The 9,769-nt window shown below is 48.1% G+C and overlaps 1 protein-coding gene across 1 annotated transcript; it reads left to right on the forward strand.

Moving 5' to 3' along the window:
* The first annotated feature begins 5,211 nt into the window (after positions 1–5,211).
* Positions 5,212–9,542, forward strand: LOC144930258 (uncharacterized). The gene is made up of 4 exons (XM_078851857.1): positions 5,212–5,381; positions 7,299–7,514; positions 8,257–8,373; positions 9,147–9,542. The coding sequence occupies exons 2-4, from the start codon at positions 7,401–7,403 to the stop codon at positions 9,306–9,308; spliced, it is 393 nt and encodes a 130-aa protein (XP_078707983.1). The 5' UTR covers positions 5,212–5,381; positions 7,299–7,400; the 3' UTR covers positions 9,309–9,542.
* The last annotated feature ends 227 nt before the right edge of the window (positions 9,543–9,769 follow it).

The raw sequence follows: 9,769 nt of genomic DNA on the forward strand, positions 1-9,769 counted from the left end.
TCTGTAAAAAAAGTCAGCCTTCCTTGACTGTGCAGTTCTTACGAGTTGTACTCCTAGCAGAAGGAAAATCCTTTCACCAGAAAAGGGTTAAGAAGCTAAGGTAACCTCGCTGGCACCTGACCCAAAATGACCAATGAGGGACAAGGTACTTTCAAATCTGGAGGGGGGAAAAGCCTTTGTCTGTCTGTGTAATACCGTTGCTGGGAACAGATCAAGGATGCAAGCTCTTCAACTCCTGTACAGTTAGTAAGAAATCTAGCTAGAAAATGCTTTTGGATTTCTTTGTTTTGGCTTGGAAATTCACTGTCCTGGAGGACATGTGTATTCCTGTTTTTTGTATCTTTTTGTAACTTAAGGTTTTGCCTAGAGGGATTCTCTATGTTTTGAATCGGACTGCCTGAATCGGTCCATGGGCCTGCATTCACCACAACCCTCCACAGCATCCAGAATGCGTTCACCCGGGGAGGGATATCCTGGCCCACAACACAATTTTTTTCAGGAAGAGGGGCAGACCAGCTGAATAGTCATGACTAAGGTTTTTTGTCACAGATAGTTTTAGTAAAAGTCACCAACAGGTCATGAGGGTCTGGGGGTGGGGGGAGACTGAAATGGGAAAGATTAAAGCCTGATCAGGAGTATGAGAGCCTGAGCCACACTTCAGGATGGGTGATGGTCCAGCACCTACTGCCACTGCAGATAACAGCTCTGTGGCCCCCACTGCAGCCCCAGCACCTCAGAGGTCCAGAGCCCCTGCTGCAGCCCATGTGAGAGAGCTCCACAGCTCCCACTGCCAGTGGCAGCTCAGAGATCTGGGTCCCCACACGGCCAAGAGCCACTTGGAGGGCCACATACCCCCACCGCCAGAGGTGGCTGAAAGCTGCTGGTTCCTTGGCCACACATGGCAACTGAGAGCTCAGGAGCCTCCACCCGCTGCCCCAGGGCTGAAGTGGTAAATGTCACAGAGGTCTCCGAAAGTCACAGAATCTGTGACTTCTATGACTTAATCTTATCCTTAGCCATGTCTATGAACAACTCTCTGTGGTGAATGGAGAAGTGGTGGAACCCTAGTGACTGAGACAGTGAAAATACTTTGTGCAGGAGGCAAAACAATCACTGACTTGCCCCAGACAGTAGAATTGTTCATCCCTGGACTCAGAGTGTCATCCGGAATTGTTAAGACCTGGAATGTTGTTGCCTCTGTAACACTGTTCTGTGCTTCTCTCCTTGGAGCTCCAATATTATCAGTATTGGCAGGCGAGGCAACCTAGTAATTCAGCAGTCCTTTATGTTATTCAGAAAGAAAGATCGCAGGCATGGTTCGGTGACAAAGGCATCCGGAGAGGTTTATTTCCCCCTAGGCAGAATCCCATCACCCTGAGTATGAGCAAAACGAGTGAATTACCTTATGAAAGTCCTTTTCTGGGTGGTAATACCCCAATAAATCCTTAGAGATCAAGGACTACTGAGGGTAAAGACATTAAGAATGTTGATCTACCATCTCCAAACCAATGGGTTGGTAGAGTGATTTCAAGGAACTGTTCTGGAGACATTATTGAATTCTGTAGCCTCAGATTCCGAACATTACGATCAACTCCTCCCCAACCTCCTTTAACCAATCAGGGAGGTGCCTCAAGGCTTCAAGTTTTCGCCCTTTAAACTGCTGTCTCGGAAGTCCTCAGGTAATGAACATAGACCAATAAATTCTTCAATTAAGAAATTGCCTCGAGACTTTGTGAGTGTTTGCTCGAAAAATTTTGCTAAATGCACAGCAGGTACAAGAGAAGGCCGATAATAAAGGGGTCTAGCTGTGAGTGTTCTGACTGGGTGATTGTGTGTTATGGTTACAACCAAGCTTGCTCTTCAGATGATTGGTTCATTGGCAGGGACTCTTTGATGTAGTGAGGCATGTGGGCCCTATCAACTACAAGGAGCACCACCCAGAGAAGAAAAAGAAGACTAAGATAAGAACATAAAAACAGCATGCTGGTCAGACCAATGGTCCATCTAGTCCAGTATCTTGTCTTCTGACGGTGAGCAATACCAATCTTCACACTGAAAGAAGAGAAAAGGCTGTTCTTGAGGGATCCATCTCCTGTTCTCCAGTACAAGCATAGGCAATCAGATGCCAGGGATTCCCAGATCATGGGGTTGAATCTCTGAATATCTTAGCCTGCAGCCTATTAATTTCCTTCAGTCATCCCTGGTTCTTGTGTAATGTGAAGGAGTAAACAAGACTTCCACAATTAAATTACCCCTAATGAAAAAACACAGTAAAAGAACTAAACAAGAGCTTAAGAACCATGTAAAACAAACAGTGAAATATAAAAAGGCATCTTTTAAAAAGTGGAAGTCAAATCCTAATGAGGTATATAGAAAGGACCATAAACACTGCCAAATTAAGTGTAAAAATGTAATAAGAAAAGCCAAAAAGGAGTTGAAGAAAAGCTAGCCAAAAACTTAAAAGTTAAGAACAAAATATTTTTAAGTACATCAGAAGCAGGAAGCCTCTTAAACAACCAGTGGGACCCCTGGACAATTGAGATACAAAAGGAGCATTTAAAGATGATAAAGTCATTATGGAGAAACTAAATGAATTCTATCCTTCAGTCTTCATGGCTGAGGACGTTAGAGAGATTCCCAAAACTGAGCCATCTTCATAACATCAGCTAACAGGATGTTAGGAATCATTAAAAAAGGGAGAAAGAATAAGACGGAGAATATTTTATTGCCTTATATAAATCCATGGTGTGCCCACATCTTCAATACTGCATACAGATGTGGTCTCCTCAACTCAGAAAGGATATACTGGCATTAGAAAAGGTTCAGAGAAGGGTAACTAAAATGATTAGGGGTTTGGAACAGCTCCCATATGAGAAGAGATTAAAGAGGCTAGGACTTTTCAGGTTGGAAAAGAGGAGAAGTTTAGACTTGAAATTGGACGAAGGTTTCTAACCATCAAAGAAGTGAAGTTCTGGAATAGCCTTCCAAGGGAAGCAGTGGGGGCAAAAGACCTACCTGGCTTCAAGATTAAGCTCGATAAGTTTATGGAGGAGATGGTATGTTGCAATAACATGATTTTGGCAATTAATTGATCTTTGGTAAATAGGCCCAATGGCCTGTGATGGGATGTTAGATGGGGTGGGATCTGAGTTACTACAGAGAATTCTTTCCTGGGTATCTGGTTGGTGAATCTTGCCCACATGCTCTGGGTTCAGCTGATCACCATATTTGGGGTCGGGAAGGAATTTTCCTCCAGGGCAGATTGGAAGAAGCCCTGGGGGTTTTTCGCCTTCCTCTGTAGCATGGGGCACGGGTCACTTGCTGGAGGATTCTCTGCACTTGAAGTCTTTAATCCATGATTTGAGGACTTCAATAGCTCAGACATAGATGAGAGGTTTATTGCAGGAGTGGGTGGGTGAGATTCTGTGGCCTGCATTGTGGAGGAGCTCAAACTAGACGATAATAATGGTCCCTTCTGACCTTAATATCTATGAATCTATGAGACTAAGGGGGGATATGATAGAGGTATATAAAATCATGAGTGGTGTGGAGACAATGAATAAGGAAAAGTTATTTACTTGTTCCCATAATATAAAAACTAGGGTCCACCAAATGAAATTAATGGGCAACAGGTTTAAAACCAAGGAAAGGAAGTTCTTCTTCACTCAGCACACAGTCAACCTGTGGAACTCCTTGTCGGAGGAGGTTGTGAAGGCTAGGACTATAACAGGGTTTAAAAGAGAACTGGATAAATTCATGGAGGTTAAGTCCATTCATGGCTATTAGCCAGGATGGGTAAGGAATGGTGTCCCTAGTCTTTGTTTGTCAGACTGGAGATGGATGGCAGAACAGAGATCATTTGATCATTACCAGTTAGGTTCACACACTCCGTTGCACCTGGCATTGGCCACTGTCAGTAGACAGGATACTGGGCTGGATGGACCTTTGGTCTGACCCAGTACGGCCATTCTTATGTTCTTATGTTCTCCCCAAAGTTAGACATTTTGGCTTTTATCAATTCTTGAAAGATTTCACCAATTACACATCTGTTTATACGTCACTATAAATCCAACCTATCATTTTCTAACAGTTCCCTAATGTAAGTGGGGAACTATTGTTGGGATCTTTCCTGGCTTTTGCGACACCCCAAGGGAACTGGTAGTGAAAGAGTCTAAGTCCCTACTCCCACTCCCTTTTCCCAGAGGCCTGCCTGACCTCAAGGACTCCCCTTCCACTCTCCTGTTTGGAAGAGTCCTCGTAATGGCGATATGGCTGAGTCAAAGATTCCTGGAAGGCTGAACCCCCAGTCTCATCGTGGTCACTTAGGACAGGGGCTAGGGTGTCCCCACTCTGGGGTACTCTCTTCACACCGGACACTTCTTTGACCCACTGATCACTGCATTAACTTCAAACCAACTAGAATGTGTTAAACAGCGACTGAAAGAAAATTGGAGAGGAGTACTTGTGGCACCTTAGAGACTAAGCAGTTTATTTGAGCATAAGCTTTTGTGAGCTACAGCTCACTTCATCGGATGCATTTAGTGGAAAATACAGTGAGGAAATTTATATACACACAGAACATGAAGGAAAAAAAAAAACCTGTAAGCAGAGTGATCATTTAAGATGAGCTATTACCAGCAGGAGAGAAGGGTGGGGGTTCAGGGGGGAGGGGGGTGAAAACTTTCCAGCAGTTAACAAGGACATCTGAGGAACAGTGGGCGGGGGTGGGGGAAATAAACATGGGGAAATAGTTTTACTTTGTGTAATGACCCATCCATTCCGAGTCTCTATTCAAGCCTAAGTTAATTGTATCCAGTTTGCAAATTAATTCCAATTCAGCAGTCTCTCGTTGGAGTCTGTTTTTGAAGGGTTTTTGTTGTTGTTGTTGTAATATAGCAACTTTCATGTCTGTTGAAGGGTTAATGTCTAGCTATTCCACCTGGAAGCAGGCGGGGCACACCCTGACTGTTTCCTAGGAGCAATGCACACATTGCTCTATCCAAGGACAAGGGCTAGATATGAACCCTGAGAACTTGATTGTTTGGACAGCAACTGTGGGAGGTTTCTTTAGCCTGGGCTCAAGGCCTGAGAACCAGGATTGTAGTAGATAGAGGATGGTAACTAAGCATATGAATCAACGTCATACATTCCTTTGTGTAGCAGTGTGTAATGCTTAGGGGGAGAAATATAATAAAAGGAGAAGGTGGAAGGCGGGGGGGGCAGAACAGCCCATCTCCGCTGACCAGCCTGTTTGCTTGCATAAAGCTGTGTTCTGTCTCATCACTGAACCGCAACAACTGGCGCCCAAACGTGGGGCCCTCAGCACTCACCTCGCCCGGCAAGGGTTTCAGACGCGTCACTCATCCGCTTCGTGGATCCCGGTGAGTATTTTTCATTGTGGTAAGCATGGGAAGCTCCCTCTCTGCTTTGCAAGTGCAACACCGCAATGAGCTGCAGTATTTGCTGCGTAAGGCTCAGCATGACTGCCCCACTCGAGAACTCACTCTCCTGCTACAGGAGGTGCGTGCCAAATGCCCGTGGTATCCTGAAGCCGGAAGCCTTAAGCTAGCGGACTGGGAGCGATTGGGCCAGACATTGCACAAAGAGCCTCGGGCGCCCGTGCAGGCTTTACATGCCTGGCACCTCTGCCGCAACGTGGTACAGCGTGTCGCCTCGGACAGACCCTCCCTCGCGAGGCTGGTGCTCTTGCCGCCCCCGTCCGCCCCTGCAGCCATCCCCCCTCCTGGCGATGCGACACAGCGTGTCGCCTCGGAAAGGCCCTCTCCAGCCCCAACAGAGGAGCTGCCGATCCTGCCACCCCCGTCCGCTCCTGCAGCCATCCCTCCCCCTGCTTCGCCCCCAGTGCCTCTATTACCACCGCCTCCCTGGCCTTCCCCACCGGAGCCGGTGTGTGATCACCCTCCCCCCATGGGGCCCCCCGGAGGGTCATCTGCATCTGCTCAGAAGCTTTCGCTGGTGCAACAAATGGTTCACGCAGCGAAAGCTCGATCAGATCTTACAGCGGAGGAGCTGGCTGATCTGGTCTCCGTTTGCCCGGTGACCTGGCAGAATGATGACCAGGGCAACCCCGTGGGCACCTGGACCACTCTGCCTTACTCGGTGGTTAGAGAGGTAAAGAAAGCAATTCGTGAATTTGGCCTGACTAGCACCTTTGTGCGTGGTCTCATTGAAGGGATGGGTACTGGGTACTCCCTAATCCCTGAGGATTGGAAAACGCTGCTGCGCATGATGTTGTCACCCAGTCAGTATGTTATTTGGCTTAGTGAGTATCGGCAGATGGCAGAACGCCAAGCCCAGGTATATAGAGAGCAAGGTATCATTTATGAGCATTTGGCAGGGGAGGGCCCGTTTGCTACTATTGAGATGCAGTCTCAACTCCCTCAGGCCGTCTTCCCCATTATTTCCACCTGTGCCCAGCATGCTTTCAAGAAGGTCCCGGATTCAGGCAAGCCTACCAAAAGCTTTGTCAGTATCCGTCAGGGTGCCTTAGAGTCCTTTTTGGATTTTACCAACAGATTGCAGGAGGCTATCCTCCGACAGGTGGATAACACTGAGGCAGCTCACGAGCTCCTGTTAAAATTGGCAGTTGAAAATGCAAACGAGGATTGCCGCCGTGCTCTCCAGGCAGCACAAGCCTCTGGTATTTTAGAGCTCTCAGACATGCTGCGGGCGTGCCAGAACATTGGCACACAAGCCCACAAGGCTGGAGTTCTGGCTGCCGCCCTCAGAAAAACTGGGAAGGAGGGGAAGCGCTGTTACCACTGTGGTAAGGAGGGTCATTTTCAGTGGGAGTGTCGCTCATCTAACGCACCAGCCCGACCCTCAAAGAAGCGCCCCAAGTGTGGGAAAGGTTATCACTGGGCTAATCAGTGTCGTAGCGGGTCGGGAAACCGCACGACGGGTCCCCCCCGAACCCAGGGCCAAACGGGGGTGTTTCCTACTCAGGCAATCACTCCTCTGCCTTGGAATCTGTAGACTCTATGAGGGCAGCGACTGCTGGAAGTGCAGGGCTTGATTTGATCATGCAGGAGGACACTGACTTTCAACTGCCAGGGGAGGTCTGTGCCATACCTACACAGGTGATGGGACCTCTCCCTGCCGGCTTTGTAGGTCTTGTTCTCCCTCGCTCACATGCTGGGAAACAGGGCTTTTTTGTCATTCCAGGGGTCATTGATGCTGATTACACTGGCATTATTAAGGTTCAGGTGTGGACTCATCTTCCACAGTCGCTCCCGCGGGGACGGTCAATTGCACAATTGATTTTAGTCCCCTATCAGGTGCCAGCTGCCGAGGATCGAACTCGGGGTGGAGGAGGCTTTGGATCGACGTTGTCTCACTCGCCGTCTCACAGCGCGTCTTCTCCACTTGTTGCTCTGACAATGTCAGTCCGCCCCTCGAAACCTCAGTTAACACTTCTCTTAAATGATGTTCCTTTTACAGGGCTGGTGGACACTGGAGCTGACGTTACAGTGATTCGTGATCTGGAGTGGCCGGTTAGTTGGCCTACGGTTCCTTCTAAAGAGTTGTGGGGGATTGGGGGTAGCAAACCCGGGCGCCAAAGTTTGTCTTGGGTCACGGTCTCTAAACCAGGAGGCCGTGCCCTTGCTACAATCCGCCCTTTTGTGCTCCCTGTCCACCTCAATATTTGGGGCCGTGATTTACTTACAAAGTTAGACACCACCCTCGATATTAACATCTGATGGCCCAAAACCCTCCCTCACCCACCGTGCCCTCCGCCTTACCCTTGGTATGGCAATCCTTAGAGCCCGTATGGATTGACCAGTGGCCCCTCCCTCTAGAAAAGCTAAAAGCACTTCATTCACTTGTGCAGCAGCATTTGCAAGCACAGCGATTGGAGAGCTCCACCAGTCCCTGGAACACCCCGGTGTTCGTTATTAAGAAAAAATCAGGTGCTTGGCGGCTGTTACATGATTTAAGGGAAATAAATAAACGCAGCCAACCTATGGGCCCCTTGCAATTTGGCTTGCCAAATCCAAATTTAATTCCTCAAACCGATCAACTTTGTGTGTTAGATTTAAAAGATTGTTTTTTTACCATCCCCCTTTGCCCTCAGAATTAGCTGCTGTTATTTTGGCCTTTCAACCTTTTGCTGATTGTCCCTTTAATTTAATTGTGGATACCCATTATGTTTATCAGGTAATTGATCATTTACCCCTTGCCCTCATTACCCCTCAGGTTGATGCAGACCTCCTTCACCTGTTTTTGTCTTTACAGCATCTTCTTGCCACTCGTCATTTCCCTTATTTTGTTGCTCATATTCGCAGTCATACCCCTCTGCCTGGGCCACTCACTGAGGGCAATGCACGCGCCGATCGCGCGTTGCGTGGTCAGGTAAATTCCCTTTTTTTCTGACCCCATTGAAAGCCATGCCTTTTTTCATCAGTCTGCCTCTGTTTTGGCCCGGCAGTTTCACATTCCTGCTGATCATGCACGTTCCATTGTTCGTTCCTGCCCCCACTGTGCTGCTGCTGCTCCTACTTTCTCTTATGCCGTTAACCCCCAAGGTACCGCAGCAAATCAGCTGTGGCAAATGGATGTTACTCATGTGCCACAATTCCGCCCCTATTCATTTTTACATGATTCCGTTGATACTTATTCAGGCTTCCTTTGGGCAACCCCACAACGTGGGGAAGCCACTAACAAAGTTATTCACCATTTGCTGGCCTGCTTTTCTGTTATGGGTCGCCCTTGCCAAATTAAAACAGATAATGCCCCAGCCTACTGCTCTGCAGCCCTCTCCACCTTTTGTGCCCGCTGGGACGTCCGTCTTAAACACGGAATCCCTTATAATTCCACGGGCCAAGCCATTGTTGAACGTGCCAATCGCACACTCAAAACCTTGCTAGATAAACAATTAAAACAAGGGGAGCTGCGTCTCCGAACCTTAGGAGACATTCAACAACAAATGTATATCCTCTTTTTTACTTTAAATAATTTAACACTGAATGCAGATCAGCAGACCCCTGCGGATCGGCATTTTCACAAATCTGAGGTACTGGAAAGACCGCGTGTCTTTTACCGTCAGCTGCCCGATCCACAGTGGCTGGGCCCAGCACCTCTAATCACTTGGGGTCGGGGATATGCTGCTGTGTCTCTTCCTGCAGGACCGTTGTGGGTTCCAGCCCGGTGTGTGCGACCGGCACTTAAACAACATGGCATGGCACCAGGGGCTGTCGAATCCCATACCAGAGTTTCAGCTGACCTTGGAGGAGACCGCGTTGCCCCCCCGAGTCGACAACGGCGGGACGGAAATGGAGGAGGCGTAGCGTCCCAAGCCAGCCCGTGACATGGGAAGCAGTAAAAGCATTGGTCGCCACGGCTCAACGAAAACTGGCAGCAGATCAGCAGCCAGAAACTCCTAAGACTTTGTTTGTGGCGATTCTCGCCCAAATCACTGCTAATTCTGTGATGATTGTGTGCCTTTTGTGCCTGCTATTTTCTGTAGGGGTTGGCTCGGAAGCGCCTCCCCCGTTACAAGCCCAAATGACATATATATAACATATGGGAAAGATTGGCTTCAATAGCAAATGTTACCCACTTTTGTTTATCTAATTCTGTAGCAGCCGGAGATTTGTTAGGTACATGCCTTATTCCAGTATGTCATCACCCTGAGGAGATGGAGAATAAGGCACTGTTCTCTGCTTATGCTAATCTTTCCTCCCAGTAGTCTAGCATGGCTAATTGGGGCCCGGCCAACTATACTCTGCCTCGCACGGCTATATCCCTC

This window comes from Lepidochelys kempii, chromosome 1 (genome assembly GCF_965140285.1).
Source record: "Lepidochelys kempii isolate rLepKem1 chromosome 1, rLepKem1.hap1, whole genome shotgun sequence".
Classification (NCBI taxonomy): Eukaryota; Metazoa; Chordata; order Testudines; family Cheloniidae; genus Lepidochelys; species Lepidochelys kempii.

What these genes read in the sequence shown, in the direction of transcription:
- LOC144930258 (XM_078851857.1), top strand. Translation starts at nt 7,401, where the DNA reads ATGTCAGTCCGCCCCTCGAAACCTCAGTTAACACTTCTCTTAAATGAT. An exon ending in TTCGTGATCTGGAGTGGCCG is followed by an intron (nt 7,515 to 8,256) that starts GTTAGTTGGCCT and finishes TTGTCTTTACAG; the next exon opens with CATCTTCTTGCCACTCGTCA. An exon ending in ATCGCGCGTTGCGTGGTCAG is followed by an intron (nt 8,374 to 9,146) that starts GTAAATTCCCTT and finishes CTCTTCCTGCAG; the next exon opens with GACCGTTGTGGGTTCCAGCC.